Below are 21,223 nucleotides of genomic sequence, written 5' to 3' on the forward strand. Positions count from 1 at the left end.
TTTTGAGCTTTCATATCATTCATAATCAATTTCCAGGCTTGCGGCAACCTGCCCTTGAGTTGTTGGCAAGCAGGAAAAAGCATAATATGTTACTTAATTACTAGCCTGACAGTGGGAAGTGCGCAATAGAAATAATATTGTCTGCTTATTTCTCTCACAAGATCTCATACTGCTCCCACCCACCACCAATGTGAGGTGGTTTTGCCCTAGATACATATTAAAATAAAGCTTATTTTTTCATTTGACAGAGGCTATACAGAGAAGACGGAGAAAATGTAAAACATCACTACACACTGACAAAGGACCTCCCAGAATTTCTGCAAGCTAAAACTAATGCTATGAATATCAGCGAGGTGAGACTCTGAAGAGAGCCTGGCTGTCATTAAGTAACATTGGGTGGCTAGTTGATCTGAGAGCATTTACCCTGCTATTACTTGCTACTGATTAATGTTACAGTAACTTTTTTAACAGCTCCAAACATTTGATTCAATCAAACTTAACATGAGATTGTAAAACAAATATTCTTCAACAGGCCAAAGTTCAAAATGGATTTAAGGATCAGCGAATTGATCTACTCATAACTGTGTCACTAGCTCATTTCATATAAACTAATAACATACCAGAATAGAATGAATGGTTCAATGCAAGTTGTTCTAATGGTAAGATTTGCAAAACATGTCTTATCTGTAGCCCTTGTGAGGAAAGTGATTGACGTGCAAGAGGCCAGAAATGGAGAAATGCAGAATTTTTGGAACATTGTGGGGCTGGAAGAGATTGCAAGGATAGGGAAAGGCAAAGACGTGCACGCTTTTGAAAACAGTGGTGGGAAATTTAGAATTTGCGGCCTTGAGGGATGGTAATCAGTTTAGCTCAATAAACACAAGGATAAATATGACCAGTGCAAGTCATGTAAAGGCAACAGAACTCTTGATGAGGTCAAGTTAATTGCAGACATAATGGGCAGGCTGTGGCATAGTGATAATTTCACCAGCGTCCCAGACTAACCTCTGTTGACATATAGGTTTAAATCCTGTCATGGCAGCTGATGATATATTTAGCAAGTCACTCAGTTTAAGGGTATTTAGGGAAGAGCCACAGGCACCCATGTCCCATGGAAGAAATTAGAACTAATGTTTTGGAGATGTGAGTTCCAATATTATAGTTAAAATAAAAGAAAGAGGTTTTGGTGCTGTAACAGTAGCAACTCAACCTTTAAGTCGGGAGCTGCAGGTTTAACTTTCATATAGAGTTCCTGAGACTAAGTTTGGATGGGCATCTAATTAACTAGTAAACAAAGGCAATGTTAGGGAAATAAAATAGAGGGTACTAGGTTGGAGATGAGCTAGGGGTGTGTTTCAACTTCTAAAGTTATTAAACATTTGAAGGTATTTCACAGGAGTTTTATCAGGATTTGTTGTCACAAAATTGGCAGTCTATTTCAGAGGAATGACTAAAGAGCTGAGTTGAGAGTTGAAAGAACGTCATATTTATTGGTTAGAGCAGGATATGTTTTCTTACTGAGATTCAGGCAGAGTTGAGGAGGTTTCACTCAGCATCTTGGATATGTAGGTCAGCTGCAGATAATGGCAAATGGAAAGTCTCCCATTTGGCAACACTTACATTTCTTACTTGACAAGCAGAAGATTTGTGAAAAGAAATATGTTTTTAAAAATCATATGCATCCTTGAGTGAATCAACTTGCACTGGTACAGAAGCGCAGGTGCACTAAAAAACTACTTGATCAGCTGCAGGGCTGTAAGGGAGAACAAATATTGAATGTCTTAAAAAAATGAACTTTTTTTGGCACAAGGTTCAAGGCGTGGTGAGAAGCAATAGCTTGATTGTAGGCAAATTATTGTTTTCTCTGTTTTTACAGATTAGCTCGTTAGAATTTATTTTATTTAATATATCGCCTTTATGCAGCTCCTCATTGGATAACCATGTTCTCATTGGATCTATTTTGTTTGGATTTAACTTAATCTGAAATTGTATTTGTGAGAAATATTTTAAGCTGAAACGGGTAATTATTTTCAGTGATAACTAAAAGAAAGAAAATGAGCAAGAAACTATGTGTTGCAAGTCTGCCAGGTCTTGGTTTACCCTAATAAAGAGCTCACATAGACACAAGGGTAATATTTCATGTAGGCGATATGGGCCTTGCTAGCTAAGCAGCCAGTGAAAGTCCTGCCTTGCCTCTTTATGAGAAGACCCACTGCATTAATTGCCAGTCAGTCCACTTGCCTGGGTGGCAAAGGGCCTACTCCCTGTTCATGGCTGTAGACACCACATGATCTGAGAACTGCCAGTCAGATGTTAGCATCTCTGTGTGCAGGTTGCGCATTCTCCTTGTGTCTTCATGGGTTTCCTCCAGGTGCTCCAGTTTCCTCCCACAGTTCAAACATGTGTGGGTTAGATGCATTGGCCATGTTAAATTGCCTGTAGTCAGCAGGGATGTGCTGGCTAGGTGGATTAGCCGTTGGAAATGCAGAGTTACTGGGATAGGATAAGGAAGTGGGTCTGGGTGGAATGCTCTTTGGAGGGTCAGTGTAGACTCAGTGGGCCGACATTGTAGAGATTCTAGTCTGTTCTATTCTATAGAGCCACAGGTGGATGGAGGGAGAGGGAGGGTGAGTGTGGTGGGGAAGAGGTGGCATTTGCTGCTGGTTAGACGCTGAAACAAGGGCCACAATTACCAAAAGAACCCAGGTCATGGACGAGTGATGGTAGGAGAGGGATCTTGGGGGAAGGGTTGCAATAAAGGAGACAGGGTGGTAGCAGCAAGATGTGGGGGTGGAGTGAAGTGTGTTTGGCTGTTGGGGTGGAGCCCCACTTTCCCTAAACCAGACACCCAGTACCTCCGTCCCAGGCCCAGATGTCCTCAAGCAGCCCTGACAGGACCTTGTGTCTCCTTTTGGGCTTCTCACACACTGAGACCCCCCCCCCCCCGGCCTCACCAGCCCATGAGTAACAACATGGCGGGGTGAGATCCTTAAGTGGGCACTTGGTGGCAGTGAACGGGAAATGCTGCCCTAAGATCTTAATCGTGGACTTAATCAGGAGTAGCCAGCAGTGTCTGCACCCATCACCTTCCTGCATGATTAAATGCCCTTCCTCCACAAAACACAGCACAGAGGGCATTAAATTCTTTCAGATGGGTGGATTTTCCCCATTAGAGCAGGAAACAGATCTGTTTCATGGACGTGCCCACTTCAGGGGAAATGGTCATTCATTAGAAGTTTGAAAGTGGCACCCCCTTACGTTGCATCGAGACCAGCCTCTTTCCAGCTAAGAGTAATAGGTGAGCCCTTGAAGCCAGAAGGCCAATCAAAGCTCTACCAGCTTGAGAAGAAGCAGCCCTGAATGAATAGTTGGACTAACAGCCCAATTCTCACCACGCTTCAAATTAAATTAAGGAACAGATAAAACAGCTATGACACTGCTGTAGTGGAATGGGGTTGGGGGCTTGTACAGGATGATCTGGAGTTTGGGGGATGGGGGGTGTACAGGATGGTCTGGAGCTACACCCACACTGAGGCAGGTTGGAAGGGCTTTGGGGTGTCTGAGAGACTATGCCCCACCCTGAGTTGTCGCTGGGTGCCCACTGCTGAACATATAAGTGGCCCTGGGCATTGCAGGGAACCAAAGACTGACTGGAAAAAAATCCCAGTCAGCTTCTTGCAAGGTGCTTCATTGATAAATGGTTGTCAACCAAATGGGGACAGGTATTCCAGGCAGTCATGAGCCCACCTCAACCTACAAAACCTCCCAGTTTGCTGAACGGCTACTTCTGTGCCGTGAGCCTCTATGAAATTAAAATTGTAAATGAAACAATGGAATTGCGTCAAACACTTATTCCTGAAATTGTTTGTTGTTTCAAAGATCCGCTACAGGGAGTCGTGGTCAAAATTACGGGAAGGTGGTTATAAACTGCTTTTCGATGCAATTCCAGTCCAAGCTGCCAAAGCTTCCAGGGAAATTATTAGTGATGTAAGTATCACTTCAAATAACTGCTCTGGAAATGATTGAAGTTCATATCTGGCTGAGGTGTAAATTGGGTGGAATTAAACCGTTTTTGTACTATTTTGAGTCATTGCTAATCAAAGGCTGTTGATTGAACTACAGGAATTGAGCAATCTTAGGCATAGATACTAGGTAAATTCCAGTTGGCTTTTCAAAGTTACATTCTGAAGTCGTTAAAAAGATTTTTCTCTTGCTCGTTTGTCAGAGTTGATTATGTCAAGGTAACGGCTTGTTTTGGAACATTTTACTGACCTCCTAATACTGCATTTCTGTCATTATATGAATAATTATCATGTTTATTTTGATGTGACTGATTAACACACTAGAATGCAAAATGGAATTGTGTGTTAAATTGCAGATATCATAGGCTAAATAACATGCTACTTACCAGTCACCAAGAAAGATCGCTTTTGATATTTTAATGAAGTCCACTTCTGGTTAAAATAAATCCATTCCCTAAGTTAGCCACTTTTGGTATATGTTTCTTTCCTGCATTAAATTCCTTTCAGTCTTCATAGTTCACTTAACATTTGAAACAAGTTATTGAGGCCTTTGGCAGCACTTTGTAACCTCATTGGAATTTAATTTAAAATTCTGACATGTTTGACAGTATCTCCATGGGGACTTCAAACTCCTCTAAGATTTTTGGAAGTCACAGAACTTTCCAACTTAACAGAGCTGATTTCATTTTTAAATATTTCAGTATCCGTCCCTCAGAAATGCTATAATATTAACTCTATCTTCTACAGTACCATTGTAAAGAGCCACAGAATTACGCAGAGAATGATTACTATTAATTAAAGTTATTATCTGGTCAAATCAAGGCAAAATTAGAGTTCAGAGTATTCACCTGATCTGCATATTACCTTGATATATTTTGAAAACTATTCTAACCTTGACTATTTGCTTTTAGATTAACATTTCTTTTAAAATTTGCATTTATCACGCTACTTATTTTTCTGCTCTTGGGATGTGGGCACCATTGCCAAGGCGAACATTTTTTGTCCGTTCCTGGATGTCATTCAGAAGGCGACAGACAATCTTTGTGAGGCACTACAATCCATGTTTTGAAATTCTCCTAAACTGCTGTAATGTAGATATTTGCAAGGTAGTGATCACTGAAGGAATGGTGTTGGTACATGTTCAAGTAGGGATTGGTGTCACATGGCAGGAAACATAGAGGTGATGGTGTTCCCAAGGAGTTATAGCCCTTGCCTATAGGCTCAGATAAGCTACCAAAGAAAACTTTGAGAGTCGGTGCACTGCTGTATTGGTGAACAGTCAGAAAGAAAAGTTGTGAACTATGTGTACAGCATGACATCACATTTTGGTCATCTTTAGAGATTTAACTTTGTCATTTTTACATTGAGCTTTCGTTAATCTGAGAGCAGAGTTTCTCAAATAGTTCAGTTAGCCATCAAGCTACTAGTGTTTAGCAGAGAATGCCTTTGTGTAAAATGTTAGTGCCAGGCTATCCTCTGAGAACCGTGGTACTTTAATTGTCCCAATTATTCTTATTGCCTGCCCCTCAGCAACACTTCTGCTGGTAATGCTCTAAAGGCTACTTACTCCATAGCAATATCCACCTCCAGAACCCACAACTGTCTCTAATTGGAAGGAAAATGAAGGTGGCTTTGCAATTGGCCAGCTCACATTAGATCGCTTTTGGTAGACTTGCCATTGCTGCAAGTGAGGGCAGGATCCAAAAATAGTCCTGAACATTTTCCAAGTCAGTACAATTCATCCTGAATTGTTCAACCTTTTAAAACAATGGTTCAGTTGTATGTTGTTAATTTTGAAATGTTTCATGCACTGTTTGAAATCCCTCTTACCATTATTTTTCTGCAATATTGGGTTACTTATTTTAGTAAAGTCCTATTAATGCCCCTGCTAAAAGAATGGCAACAGAAATTTCAGACAAATATGTTATGTACAGTTGTCTCCTGGGAGCACTGAAGCATGTCCTTTTAGTAAAGTGAAGTATTTTACCAGCTCTGTGCAACAAAATTGTAATATTTCCTTGATCTTTGCCTCCTAACATGTGGTTTCTATCACAGTACAAATACAAAGAAGCATTCGAGAAGGCCAAAGGTCAGATGGTTGGAATACAAAAACTGGAAGATGACCTGAACATTTCTCATTCCGTTCATGCAGCCAGGCTCAATAGTGACGTATGTAGGAAAAGAACTTTAAATTGTTTTGAATTCACGTATTTTCAATCAAACGTATAGTATTGTCTATCATATAACCAATGCTGGAAGCTGTGTGGGGAGGCTATATGATGCCATGTCTTATTTTGCACAATACTGATGTCAAGAATACAAGTTATGGCAGCATCCCAGATAGAATTAGGATTAGGGTTGGGGTAACCCTAATCCGAATTCAGATTGTACTTCTAATTTTGAGCTAAAGTTGTCTGTTATTGGAAGAAGTCATGGAGCTAACCATGTACCTATAATCTTATGCCAAGCAGAACTCAGTCATCGATCATCACTTTAATTTTCTGAAACCAGCTGCATATTAAGCATGATGAATTTTAAATGTTTCTATTCAACGCAAGCTCATTGGAAATAATGCCATGCAAGACATTTATGTCTAGGTCATTGAATATTTCCACCCTGACATTCTTCTCTATCCCAGATCTAAGGGAGTTACAATTTCAAAGTTCATCATTAACCTCTCCAATGTCTGGACATGAATCAACTGGAGGAAGAGAAGAGTAAGTTGGAAGTCTTGGATACAGCCAGTCCTGCCTGTATTCTTGTGAAGACTTTGCCTATTGTCCCTATTACAGTCCCAGCTCCTGATCTGTCTCTTTGGGGAAAGCCCAGTATTCTTGGAATAACATAAAGGAGATGAAGACCAAACCTCATGGGTCTCCTTCCCCTTTCCCTTTACATAGTGCCTGGGAATTAAATGTCTTATAACCTCTATGCAAATGAAATATCATTGTTGCAGAATTATTAATATATTGAGAACAAAAAATGTTTTGCATTATTATGTTGGTTAACAAATATGCCTTTCATGAAAAATGTTTGTGAGTTGTCATTTATTGCTTGCTGCTTTTAAACTAGTTGATGTACAGAAAAGATTTTGAGGAGACAAAGACTAACCTGCATCTACCTATGGATATGGTGAACCTTGTCCATGCCAAGAAAGCCCAAGCTTTAGCCAGTGACCAGAACTACAGACATGCCATCCATCATTATACAACACTACCCAATGACTTGAGAATGCAGTGGGCAAAGCATGCCTATGATCTACAGAGCGAGGTAACGTTACAGTCACACTTTTCACTTTTTCTTTTATTGACATTTCTCCCATTTTCATGCTTCTCTCCTGAAACACTGCATTGAGCCGTGATGTAGGTTCATGGGTGTAGGCTGTCCTCTAATGTATTACCCAGATTATTTCTTTCTCATGTAAGCCTTTTTATCAAGTGGAAGTTGAGACCAGTTCTTTGTTAACTTTACCTGCATACGTAGGTAGTTTCTCTGGTAACCAATGGTTGGTGACTGAGAACTGTAAATCTCAATGATTTTTGTCCCTCTCTCTGTAGAGCTGTAGTTACTGATTCAGGTGGGATCAACAGACAAAGCCATAGTGGGGATTTTAACCACAGGCCTTTTGAATCTATATGTCAGCATGCTAAAACTGAAGAACTTAGTCTTTTATCCAGTAAAGTTTTCAACTCTCTTCACCATTTTATTAAAGCTGTAGCAAATAAACAGAATAATGTCTGACTATTGTCATAGAAATTTGTAACACGTCTTAGAAGAGTACAAAACAAATAGAAGAGCTGGAAGTAGGTAAATTCACAAACTCCTTAAGATTATTTCCACCCAGGAATATAAAGCAATTAAGTGTTCGGTTGTTCCAGAGAACAGAGGTTTGCTGGAAGTTGTAGGAGCAAAAACTGTAATATTCTGATTCCAGAAGATAAGGTCACTGAATCTCAGAATTATCTCCCTGTACGTTTACTGCTGTCAGGAGGATAGCACCAATGTAAAGGCATGGTTAAACAATATTCTTTTTCAAAATGTGTAACTGCCGAGAAGCTACTGAATCTTGATTTACTAGTCATCCTATAATTTATTGAATATATCATTTAGTACACAGTGATAATGATCTTTATTAATAGTCTGCCTTATTTTAATAGAACCTTTACAGATCTGACCTAAATTTCATGAGAGGAGTGGCTTGGATTTCAACAGGGGCTTTGGGAATTGAAGGAATGAAGAGAGCAACTGCCCTCATCAGTGAGGTGGGCCTTTTTTAATGGGACCAGTTTTCTTTGCAGTACATGACATGTAACTCTCCCTGTTATTTTTGCCATGTCACCACATTCAGTAATTCACTCTCATGTGGAGTTAAAAGAATTGAGTATTGTGTTATGATTTTTCAAATGTGTTCTCCCAAGGAGAATTGGTTGAAACAAGGGTGATGTTTTTAAAGAAAAGTCAAACAATTTCACCTTGAAAGAAAAATTCACTCAAGCGTTCCCAAAAGGTTTTGGCCAATGAGTTTCTCATGAAATAATATCCTCAAAGATGTATCTGGGACTGGAATCACATGCATTATATGCGCCACTGCCCTTCTAGATTGACCCATCTAGATTTATTCAGGTCTGTAGATGAGTTGTTAAATATATATCGGTTAGCAGTCACCAATAACACTTCAGTCTGCTCTCTGTCTGTCTTCCTGATGCATGTGGAAGCATTGGCATCGGATCAACTTTTTGGTGGTGGTCGGGAGGGTGACAGGTGTCAACTCAAATATGGGTCCAGCTACTAAGTATGATGTGTAAGGGATGTAATGCAAACATTGAAAACAACTAATCCTTAAAGCCCTTCTGGAGGCTGGTATGTCACTGTCTCTGGAAATGCTAGCCCCCAATCTTATACTTAAAATTCTGAATGACAGGGAATCTGTTGTCCTTGATAACCCATTGCCGCAGCACTTGTCTCACTGGTTCCACTCTTAAGCATCATTGGCATTTTATATATTGCAACTTACTCCCAACAAAAGCTTCCAGCATAACCCAGGAGCTGCATATCTTGGTCCTGACCAGGTTTTTGTGTCCTAATATTTAGCATTTCTGTGTTGTCAATTTTAATTAATAATTGTGATTTTGAACAGATGGTCTTGTAATAACAGTGTGCAGTTGGATTGCAATGATATGTTGATACAGTAGCAGAGAGTGGAATTAGGGAGTGTTTGAAATGCAATATATGATTGCTTTCTGTTCTCCTTTTTTTTCAGAAGAAATACCGACAACATCCATATTCATTAAGGTTTACACAGGTGACGGATTCGCCTGACTTGACTCGCGCAAAATTGAGCAACATCATCGCCAATGAGGTATGTTGATTTCTGGAATTTCACTGTGGAAAGCTCAGACTTCGAGAATCACAGAGACTCCTGTGGCATTTCCTCTCAAAACACCATTGCTTTCCACACCAGAAATGGATGGCAACAGTTGGTCAAACCTGGTTGCTGTGTTTTTAAAAATAATCTTTATTATTGCCATTACGTCTGAATGAGTCAAACTTTCTTTATCTTCAAATTGAGGTGTTCTAGCAATTAATATTTCCTGAATCACTGGCTTAGCAGCGTATCAATGTTAAGATCGGCCCTATGACATGGGGAAATAGGAATAGGATCTGAGATTGGTGGAACTATAAAAGAACTCATTGTGTCACAGAATTTTAAATAAAGTGGTCTTTAAAATGTATCCTGGGAATCTGAGAACATTGCAGTGAGCGTTCAATGAGCACTGAAGTTGGTTCTGGGATCCAGGTGGATTAGGGATGTATTAAGAGTATGGTCTAGGTGTTTGAGAAGACTCAGGGAGGATGAGGATTGAGATATGGGGCCGAGTGTCAGGGTTGGTGCTGTAATTTGGCTGCATTGAAGTGAAGATCGTGGAGTAATTAGCACAATCAGAATCTAGAAATCTTGAGAATTACTGACCTCTGTAATTATTGGTTGAAGTGGAACTCTAAAAGAGCCTGTGGAAAGAAAAAAGAACAATCTGCCACAAGAAGTGAAGTGGTTGGACAGGAAGTGTACACTAAGTGCAGGACCCTTAATAAGAAATACCATTTATTTGACAAAGCGCTGGAGGATCTTAGCAAGTTTCGGAGCATCTGTGGAGAGAAACAGTTTTTTTTCCAGTCCTAATATGACTCCGCTTCTAAAAAAAAATTGTACTCAAGACAGCAACTTTGTTTCTCTCTCCACAGGTGCTGAGGGACTTGCTGAGTTTCTACAGTACTTTCTCTTTTTATTTCCAGTCTCCAGTGTTTGCAATATTCTCTGTCTCTGTGTCTTTTTATAATCTTCCTGATGGTGCCTTGATATTTATTTGTTTTTCTGCAAGATCAGTTTGTGCCCTGGTGTCTGTATCCCAAGAGGTTTCTATCCCTACCTTACTGTTTTCTATCTGTGCCCAAATTTTTGTATATGACTCCTATTTTCAGTGCCCTCAGAATTTTTTCTGTGCCTTAAAGACATTCAGTCTGTACCCTGCTGTTTCGTTGATTGCTGATCAGTCCATCTTTCACTGTAATTCTTGTGGGTTGCCAAAGGTTTCATTTTTCTCTGCTGTACTGTCCTTTTATTCTGTTCGTGCTTCTATTTATCTTTCCTGATGAATGGGAAGGAATGCCAACCAATACCAGCTTGTGGTTAGAATAGTTCATTGCCATCATCCTCTTTCCTTGACTGGATCTAAAGGCCAGAGGTAATGGAGTCTCTTTAACAATACGTGCTTTTGTTCTAAACACGTAGTTTGTACCTAATAGTCATAATGCAATAAATTGCATCATTAAGATAAAAGACGTAGGATGTAGGTCTTCACCTTACAGGATCAATGCGCTTTGTCCTTTCCATATATAAAGTGGTCAATATTGAGCATGCTATCCTACGTGCAGTCTTACGAGAATTACAATACCTGCAGACATTGTCTCATTAGTGAAGCATATTTTTGGATTCAAATCTGCTTGTGATAAATGATAACTTTCTATTAGCTTTCCTAATTACTCTGTATATTGACGTACTGAGCTTTTGTGATTCATGCACCAAGACAGCCAGATCCCTCTGAATTTCAGAACTCTCGAATCCTTCACTGTTAAAATGACATGCATTTTTTCTAGAGTTTGTGCCAAAATGGAAAATTTAAATGCTTCCACATTTAACTCCATTTGCTACATCTTTGCCTTCTCACTTAACCTAACTTTTTTGGTTTTGTAACTGCATTGTGTCCTATTCACAACTTACTTTTTATCTACTTTTGTGTCATCAGAATGTTTGGCAAGCAGATCATCCATCCCTTCATCATAATCATCTGTAGCATGGTGGCTCAGTGGCTAGCACTGTTGCCTCACAGTGCCAGGGACCCAGGTTTCATTCCGCCCTTGGGCGACTGTGCAAACTCCACACAGACGTTCTCCCCGTGTCAGAGTGGGTTCCCACATGGTGCTATAGTTTCCTCCTACAGTCCAAAGATGTGTAGCCTAGGTGAATTGGCCATGCTAAATTTCTCATAGTGTTCAGGGAGTTGTATATTAGATGCATTAGCCATGGGAATTGCAGAGTTATAGGGAAAGGGCAGGAGGATGCATCTGGGTGGGATGCTCTTTGGAGGATCAGTGTGGACTTGTTGGGCTGAATGGCATGTTTCCACACTGTGGGGATTCTGTAGTTCTATAATATAATTACATAAATTGTAAACAGTTGAGGTCCTAGTACAATCTCAAGCACTCATCACATTTTGCAGACATGTGTATGACCCACTTACACCTACTTTCTGCTTCCTATTAACTTGCCAATCATCCTTCCATACCTATATACTACATGGTGAGCTTTTATTTTGCCCAATTATTTTTGATGTGGCATCTTTATCAAATGTCTCTTGGAAATCTAAGTACTTACCCAAGTGTCCTACTATAACTTATTCAATTACAACCTCTAATTTTGCCCTATGACAGACGTTACGATTGCTGGCCTGTAATTTCCAATTCTCTTTCTCACCTATTTTTTGAATAAAGAAGTTACATTTGCTGTCCTCTACTCTAATGGTACTGTCCCCAAATCAAGGGATTTTCGGAAAACGAGAATCAATACGTCAAGCATCTCTCAAGCCATTTCTTTCAAGGTCCTTAAATAAAGTCTGTCAGGACCTGATTATTTATCAACTCTCAAATTCAGCAATTTATGGAGGGTCGATGTAAAGCATTGGACTGAGTTTAGACAAAGTATTTGGGAGAAAAATAGATTAGAGGCCAGGGGTAGGAGGCCTGCAACCAGGGCAGAGATGAAATTAAGAGTCTATTTGTGAAGGAATAGCAACATGTGGCACATTTAGGGCAGGTTGACGGAGGGTTGCATGTTTTGGCAAGCTCATGGGAATGAAGGTCAGATTGTAAGTCAGGAGCAATACTGTAAGTGAGTTATTGAAAGGAAAAATGACAGTAGTTTCTGAGAGTATCTGAAGTCAGAAAAGGAATTCAATACATAATATAAAAGGAAATTATATCAACAGATAAAATGCAAAAGATAAGTGCTAAGAGAAAGCCTTTCCCTTGTTGTTAGCATGAGCCTGGCAGCTTTCATTCATATGCCACTCTGAGAAGGGAGGTTTTCATATTATGTAACCTCACAGAACCAAAAGATGTATCAAGTAGTTTATGGAATTTGGAGATCCAACTACTAGTTACATCATACAACAATCATGAATTTGTTAATGAAGTCAATTACATTTCTCAGCAGTTGTTTGCGTATTCATCTACAAAGTACTTGATATACAAAGTGAGGGCAAAATTTTAATGGTTACTTTCTGAAATTGTTGCCTTGATTGAGTACTGTTGCATAAACTCTTCCAAATCCCGAACGGCTGTTTTTCCCGCTAATCATCATTAACTGTTGAATCCCCTTAGAGTGGAAATGGTTGCATTTATTCCGAAGAGTTGTTTGCTAAATGCTTTGTTATTGAATTCTAAAGTATTCATATTACTGAATGTTACTAGATAAAGGATTAACATGATCTACAGGTAAATATTTTCATTTTTCATTTTTCATTTTTCAGCGCCTATATAAAGCTGCAGGAAAAAATGCCCAACATCATTATACTCCAATTGTTGGCTCACCCGAACATATTCGGGCAAGGATTAATTCATCAAATTTCAGTGAGGTAATGTTTATCTCTTCAGAATTGGACTGATTCTCTTTAAATTCTAATTTTCTTTATTTGTTGAATTTTTGTTCTGCACTTTTCTCTGCAGGTGAAGTACAAACAGTCATGGCTCAACCAACAAGCTCTCGGTTATAAGCTGACACTTGAAGCCATTCCCTTCCAGAGTGCAAAAGCTTCCAGGCGAATAGCCAGTGATGTAAGAGGGAATCTGATTTGATGTGTAATGTATTCATGCTACTTGTATTTGTGGCCAGTTACTTTCAAGAAAGCTGGGGGAGACTTCCAGTTTGGGTACTATATGGGTGTGATGCCAACAGTCTGGTGCAGAGTCAGGCCTAACATTTTAATTTTGATAAGCTGCCAAAAAGGGTCATTACCTAAGCTTGCTACATTGGAACATCATTAAACTGGCTATTATATGGATAAGCTGGTAAGGCTGTTTGGGAGTACATGAAAATCTGCATCATCTTGGCAGCTCTAACATTGAATTCTGCACTCTGTTTTGTTACACTGATGCACTTACATAGTACTGTACAGCACATAGGACAACACTTTTCACTGTTCTTTGGTAAATGTGATGGTGACAAATGAAATGAAATGGACTCAAAGGTCTATGTGGGATTCTCGATCACTCTCTTCCTCTTCTTGAGTCTTACAAGAAACTCTCTCTGAGCTGATCATTTGGGAGGGGTCTTTAATGGGCCTTTCAACATCTGACAAGGAGAGTGATTAGCTTGTGCTATTCATACGTTATCTTACCCCCACCCATCCCATTTTCTTCTAGATACTTGCAATTTGGATTTCACAACTGAAGTACCATCATACTTTGAATAGACACTTGTTTGTTTTGGCTAAGACACTCATGTAAAGGGCGAAGAGTTGATGCCTCAGGGAAAGGTCCCTATCAGATATTCAATAACTGGCACTTTTTTCAGACAAGAGATGGGATTACCAATAGTTGGTGCCCTTCCCCAGTTGTGCCCCCATTTATCTGATGTAAAATAAGTAAATGGCCAAATGGGTAACATCTTAAAGAAAGAAAATGATGTAAGATAAAAGTTTAACTTGCGCAATTGTTAACTTTAAATGACCAATTTATCAAGTCTAACAATCAGTTTACATCATTGTGTAATGTACCTATAATGATTTGAATATAGTATTAATTTTTGATTTGGAGTAGTGGTGTAAAATATTAGCAGTATTGTTCCAGCACTTGTGATCATTGGCAAAGGAATGCTGCCCACAGACTTTCTCTGAGATTTCTACTCAAACTTTACTTTGTTAGCACTTTGTTTTGGATATTACAGTGCCCTCTTTCCAGTGTTTTGGATTTGTGAGGTCAGACCAAACAATGTGTATCTCCATAACCAATTAATTTGAAGAATTATTAATGAGATGTGTAGACTTTCAACCGGGAAATTTAAAATTGAATATTTAATTTAATTACAATCATTTAAGTTAATTAAATATATTTAATTTACTTAAAATAGTTAAAAATTCTGCCCAGTCATGTGCAGAAGGTGAACTGGTCAGAAGAAAGATAGGTTAAGTCTGAGAGAGAAAATGTAAGAGGCAGAAATAGAGCATTTGAAACAGTTAGTTATTTATTTATTTTGTTTTCCAGAATCTCCAACAAAAAGCTAAGATTTGGAGTAGTGACACTCTTCACTTGTAATGGTTCATTTTTGTGCGAGATAGTTGTTTGGCAGTAATTAATATTCATTGCATCGCTGGAATCTCATTTGTATTTTGTTAGAAAACCTCTCTCTTCTGGAGGGTTTACTGGGTTTTTGACATATAAGCACAGAAGTGTCATGTGCTTCCTTCTGTTTGTGTGTGTCTTTCAGCAATGTAGTGTTAAAGTGAAGTTTCTGGAGGAGCAGGGCAACAACTTCTTGATTTCTGCATTTGTTTTGTGAGTGCAGATGCCAGTGGATGTTTAAATTGCTTTTTTTTTAAATCAGGGTAATCATTGATAGCCTCACTAATATTCAGACTGCATATTTGCTGCATGGACCAAATTTGCCACATGTTAAAGGAAATATGCACATATCGGCTGATACTTTGTTCAACAAAGTAATGGATATGACCAATGAGGCAATTTAAGCAACTAGAGATTAAAATGTCATCTGAACACAGTGGTAAATTCAGAACTAATACTTTACTGTTTTGAAACAGACTCGATGACGTACTCAGTGTTGTCATTGAGCTGACCTAGTCATGCCAGGTTTTTGCTGATTAAGCTGAATGCTTGGTCCAATGGACCTCCATGTTGGACATTGGGCACTAACATCTCAGGTACTGCTCCATGGGCACCGTCTACTCCAACTGGATGTCTATGATCAGTGGCATCTGACCTGTACCAGCTTCTCTGAACTCTCATGGCACTTCTGTGACCCATTTCAAGGATGTTCCTGACTTCAGTACTGTAACTCAGGCTGCAGTGGTAACTCACATAATGCCGCAGCAAGGACACTGTGTGCTCAGGGACCTGTAGCCAGCTCATGGACTGGACCAGGTTGCATTTCCAGTCTCCTTGTTATAGCACTCACTCATTCTGAACCTACCAAAATGCTCACACAATGCCTGTCCTGTGTTGGCCATTTGCATTTTTATCCCTTCAGCTAATGACAACAGGCTCACAGTGTTGCTATATTGCTGTTCTGTTCGGCACCAACAGGAATCCAGGAAGCTTGTGGTTGTCAGCGGTTGTCGGTCAAGTCAAGAGTAAGGTGAGGGGCCAAGGCACAGTAAGTCAAGTGCAACCTCTGGTATCAGTTGAGAGGCTTGGACAGGGTGGTCAGAGTCAGGATCCTCTTCACACAAGGGGTAAGCAGCTGAAAGAAGGACAGCACATCTCTGTTTTGAGTTTTTCAGTCCTTTGTGGGCTGTTTTTCTCCTGGAATGAGAGAGAAGCAGCAATTAAAGGAGATGAAATTTGGTGGCTCAGCTGTTATTTTTGGTGAAGTTGGGGAGATGTCCTGAGTGCGTGAGCAGACAGCACAGTGGATAGGTAGGTTAATGCTTTCGGGGATTTGGGTTGGTGACAGTGAGGAAGCCTCCACACAGTAGTGACAAAGTTAGATCATGAGCCTTGGGAGGTCGGTGAAATAGAACAAGGAGAGAAGATGGTAGGACTTGCACAGGCAGAGTGGAGAAGACCGTTGACCTACTTCATATGGTGCCCTGCATTCTTGCAGATAGCTGAGACTGCTCTGACCCAGCTGGCAACCTCGGGTCAGCTGGCCTGATGTCATGGCTTGTGTTAGTCCTGGGGCAAGAGAACATTCAACATGAGCCATCCCATCCAGCAGGACCTCTAGGTCCCTTCCTGCAAAGCTAGACACAAAGTTCCCCTTGCCTGCCGTCTCTGGGGTGAATGTCAGGACTGTGCAAGGCAACACTGGACTAACAGTGCTTGTCTGATTACTCAATAGCCTTTTAAAGATGGACACCAGTACCAGAGATGCCAGTCAATTCTGGGATATCCTGGCAGTGGCGAGTTCTTTCAGGAGTAGTGCATGGTAAGAAGGGGATTGAATTGGACAAGGTGGATGCAGTAGATATGGGGTAGGTAGTTAATGAGGCAATATAGACAAACAGGAGGTTGGAAGAACACAGCAAGCTAGGCAGCATCTGGAGGAAAGGAGAAGTCACCGTTTCAGGTATTACCCTTCTTCAGGACTGGTCCAAGTTAATGAGGCAAGAAAAATCACTAAGCCTTATGGCAAAAAACACTCCCAAAAAAACTTGACACAATGTTCACTTTGCCAAAAAAAGGAAAAAGATTCAATGAACAATGTTTGTCTGGGAAATGTTTCCATATTGATAACGTGACCTTCCTTGCCTAGTAACTCCAGTTATAAGATGGTGAATTCACATTATAGCCTGTATATGCAAATTTAATCATATTTTGTTCAAAAGCATTTAATCATCTGATAACATGAATTAAACAATATTGCTAATCCAGCAAAGGAGGGATCTAATGCTTAATATATTTAAATTATCAGGTCATTTGAATTCTTATCTTATGAGAGGTTTCTGCCATATCCTGTCACACAGACAAGCTGTGTGGTCAATAAGAACTGACCAGGAGTTCCTCATCCTTATTACCTGCCATGGGTATATTGGAAAACTTACATGTTTGACCATCTAACTGCTTGGCTAAGTTGTGAATGCTCTCTCCCTGGCCAACAAGCCTTGGAGTGGGTCCTGAACCTAGAACTTCAGGCTTAGAGACGGTGGTGGAGGGAATTTTACCATTAAGTCTCAAGACTTCAAGTAAATTCATCATCCTCTGGCAGCTTATAGCTGTAAATAAAGCAAATGCCTATATTACAGATATCAACTTATTCTTGTTTTAAAAGTTATGTTATAGGCAAGGTAACTACTTGATTAGAAATGTCTCAATATGTCACCTTAGCCTTCCAAACAAGAAAGAGAGAAGTTGCAAGTCTTCAAATAATGATATCCATTTTCCTTTCAGTATCAATACAAGAATACTTTTGTAAAGGAGAGGGGAAAACATATTGGTGCTCGAAGCATTTTGGATGACCCTAAGATGTTGCATTGCATGCAAATTGGCAAGTTACAGAGTGAAAAGTTGTACAAGAAAGAATCGCAAGACAGCAGGACGCAATTCCGCTTAACAATGGATATGGTGAATCTGGTGCATGCGAAAAATGCCCAGGCTTTGGCCAGTGACTTGGGTTACAAAAAGTTGATTCATTCATATACCGTTCTGCCATACGACATGAAGATGGAATTGGCTAAAAAAGCCTATAATCAACAGAGTGAGGTAAATGAGCATAACAGTTTTACTATTGAATTAATGTGTATCAAGCTTCAATTGGGGGAGGAGAGGGTGATAAGTGGGCAAAGAACTGGTCAACAGTCATGGAAAAGAAACTTGGCTAAGGGTGCAAATCTAGCCGCCAATTTCCTGTCAGTGGATGTTTTTGTATCTTGTTTTCATACAGGTGCAATACAGGTCTGATCTAAACTTCCTCAAAGGTGTTGCGTGGATGGCACAGGGCTCCCCACAGATTGAGACAGTGAAGAAAGCTGGTGAACTAATCAGTGAGGTAACATCTTTAATTGGTCAGGTGCCTACAGAGTCTTCTTTCAAAATATTGATTTTGTTTTTGTTTCTAAGACAATAATGATGAGGTTCTGTTAGCTTTCAGCCTGACTTCAAACAGGAGGAACAACAGACTTGCCAAAGAATAGTTCTGAGAGCTCCTTACCAACCTCTCCTGCCTTGATTACTATCATTCTGGGATTTTCCAGAAAATTTAAGTTGACCCCTCCTGCCCCAAATTATTGCCTGGCTAAGCAGAGTTGCAGTCTCCAAGGTAATGCCAGATTTCTGCCAAAGTGGAAAACGTCATCTGATTTTGTATTAAGCATGCAGCAAATCATAGGAACATGAGGAGCCCATTCAGCCCATCAAGCTATTCAGTGAGACCATGGCTGAACTGTGGTCTAACACTACACACCTACCTTTGGCCCATATCCCTTACTACCTGTATTCAACAAAATTTTATCTATTTCAACTGATTCTAGCATGCACGGATATTTGTGGAAGAAAATATCAAACATCTACTGCCTTTTGCGCGTTCAAGTCCTTCCTAACATCTCTCCTGAACGGTCTGACCCCAACTTTTCGACTATGCCTCCTAGTTCCAGAATTCCTAACCAGTGGAAATAGTTAATCTTTATCTACAATATCTTGTCTCTTGTGTCTTGAAGACTTCAATCAGATCACCCCTTCACCTCCTAAATTCCAGAGAAAATAACCCTAAATTGTATAATCTCTCCTCTTAATTTAACCCTGGAAACCCATGTGTCATTCTTGTAAACCTATACTTTACTTCCTCCAAGTCCAATATATTCTTCCCAAGGCATGGTGCCCAGATCTGCTCACAGTGCTCCAAGTTGGTCTAACCAGGGTTTTGTTTTTATATCTGCAGCATAACCTCTGCGCCTTTGTACTTCAGTCCTCTAGATATAAAGGCCAGCGTTCCATTAGCTTTCTTGGAATAAATGTTGACCAATATGTATTTTGTATGTTGTGGCAAGATACTGTTAAACTTAAATACATTGCTATGAGACTGTTATAGTTTGTTGATATTGCTAACTCACACCACTTATTTCATTACTGGGCAGTAATTTTCTGAATGGATTTACAACAGATATTTTGAACGCACAATATTCTAAACATTCTTGACTGGAAGTTCCTTTTCTAACACAGATGGGGAACAGTGTCTGTCTTACACATGTATAACTTTCTTTTTTTTTTGGATATTTAATTACATTCTCAATTTCTTTGTTCTGTAGAAAAAATACAGACAGCATCCTGATACCTTGAAGTATACAAGTGTGATTGACTCTGCAGATATCATCCACGCTAAGAACAGCTACCTGCAATGTAGTGATGTATGTTAAGGCAGAGCTTTGAAGTATCCTTTCATGTGGCAATTATGTATTAGTCTATATCTAAATCCCATCTTTGGATCAAAACAATATTTCTGCATCAAAATAAGCGAATGTTGTTTGATGGAAGTGTACCAATTAGTTTGGAGAACATACTATCCATCTCCTTTTCATTTGACTGTAGTAATGAAAACGGGTGGAAATCTATGATAGCGTTTCCCTGTTCTTTGATAATCTATAGGAGTGAGGAATCAGGACTAAGACAGAGAAAGCATGCATTGTCAGATTGTGTGCTGGCAGTAACTTCAGTAATTATTATTTCTTCACTGTCCCTGTCCTCAGTCAGTTTGTAGTGATTGTAATGAGGTCAACCAGGTGGACATCATAGAATATTAGTTACCTGTCTGGAGCTATTAACCTGTTCCAATCAAGGAACCCAGGCTGACGGGTATAAACAGGAGTGTCAGAAGTTCTGTTCACTCTGAGAGCTGGCTCAGTGTCAAGGACTCTCCATGTGTAAATAAAGGTTGACTTGGTGATGGGATCCCAGCCTCTGGAGTTATTTCACAGTTATTTACTTTGCAGATAAAGCAAAAGCCAACAAACAAAACAACATCTTCAGTCTTCTGTGGTAAAAGTCTGAACCAAACTATGTAGCATCATGTGAGAGGGCAATGAGTCTGAAGTTGATCTTAATGTGAGGGTGAATTGCAGGTACTCCTCCACTTGGTACCCATGGAATTTAGCCTCGTTGGTATACACCAAGTCTATGACTTCTCAATAATATGTTCTATTGATTCATACCACTTAGGCATTAAGGATCTTAATTTAGGATTGAATTGGACATGTCTTATTGCAGATAAGTGGCACCTTGGATGAATACCCTCAGCAACCATTGATCACTGGAGGCAGCTGTGATTTCATAATTGTAATTTACAACAGGGAACTAATCATTGGGATAGTTTGTATATGTTCAATAGATATAGGCTAGTTGTTGACAACTGCGTAATTGAATATTTGGAAAGTTTTGAAACTGTCCTGCCTGTTGGACTATCCCTGTCAATTTTAATTAATTAGATTGTGGACCATCATCTGAAAGCTAGATTAGAAGCATCCTCAAAAACCTGCACCTTGACTCCTGTAGCTATCAATTGTTTGATAATTATATTTTTAAGCTTTGACCAGTTCTAATGGTTGCTGGGCTGAGTATTGGTTCTGCTGTATACGGAGTTTGACGAGCTCCTTAGACAATCCTTGTACTTACATTTAGCAAAACAGCTGCTGAGTTGTATTTCTTCCACAATGTACTTATACATTTTACAGATTTATTTATCAAAATAATGTAGAATATGTATATTTTGAGAGCTACAGAAATATCCTGAATGGAAAGTTTAGAGTTGACAATAGCTTATTCCACAAATGCACATTTAAGGCTAAATAGTTCCAAATATTTATCACTTGCCTACGAGTGAATATTTGGAACTATTGAGCAACATTTATATTACAGCTTGGTTCTCCCCTTTTAAAGTGCAGTCAGTGCATTTATTCTGCTAACTAGCTGCTGCTTAAGTA

General features: G+C 39.6%; 1 protein-coding gene across 1 annotated transcript in view; it reads left to right on the top strand.

Moving 5' to 3' along the window:
* Positions 1–21,223, top strand: part of nrap (nebulin-related anchoring protein) — an 87,551-nt gene that overhangs the window by 56,280 nt on the left and 10,048 nt on the right. The window contains exons 26-36 of the mRNA XM_048551383.2: positions 249–353; positions 3,880–3,987; positions 6,078–6,191; positions 7,095–7,292; positions 8,180–8,284; positions 9,283–9,381; positions 13,109–13,213; positions 13,305–13,412; positions 17,703–18,014; positions 18,196–18,300; positions 19,556–19,654. Coding sequence (XP_048407340.1) covers positions 249–353; positions 3,880–3,987; positions 6,078–6,191; positions 7,095–7,292; positions 8,180–8,284; positions 9,283–9,381; positions 13,109–13,213; positions 13,305–13,412; positions 17,703–18,014; positions 18,196–18,300; positions 19,556–19,654 — 1,458 coding nt within the window. The remainder of the gene's footprint in view (positions 1–248; positions 354–3,879; positions 3,988–6,077; positions 6,192–7,094; positions 7,293–8,179; positions 8,285–9,282; positions 9,382–13,108; positions 13,214–13,304; positions 13,413–17,702; positions 18,015–18,195; positions 18,301–19,555; positions 19,655–21,223) is intronic.

The sequence above is a fragment of the Stegostoma tigrinum genome, chromosome 20 (assembly GCF_030684315.1).
Source record: "Stegostoma tigrinum isolate sSteTig4 chromosome 20, sSteTig4.hap1, whole genome shotgun sequence".
Taxonomy (NCBI): Eukaryota; Metazoa; Chordata; class Chondrichthyes; order Orectolobiformes; family Stegostomatidae; genus Stegostoma; species Stegostoma tigrinum.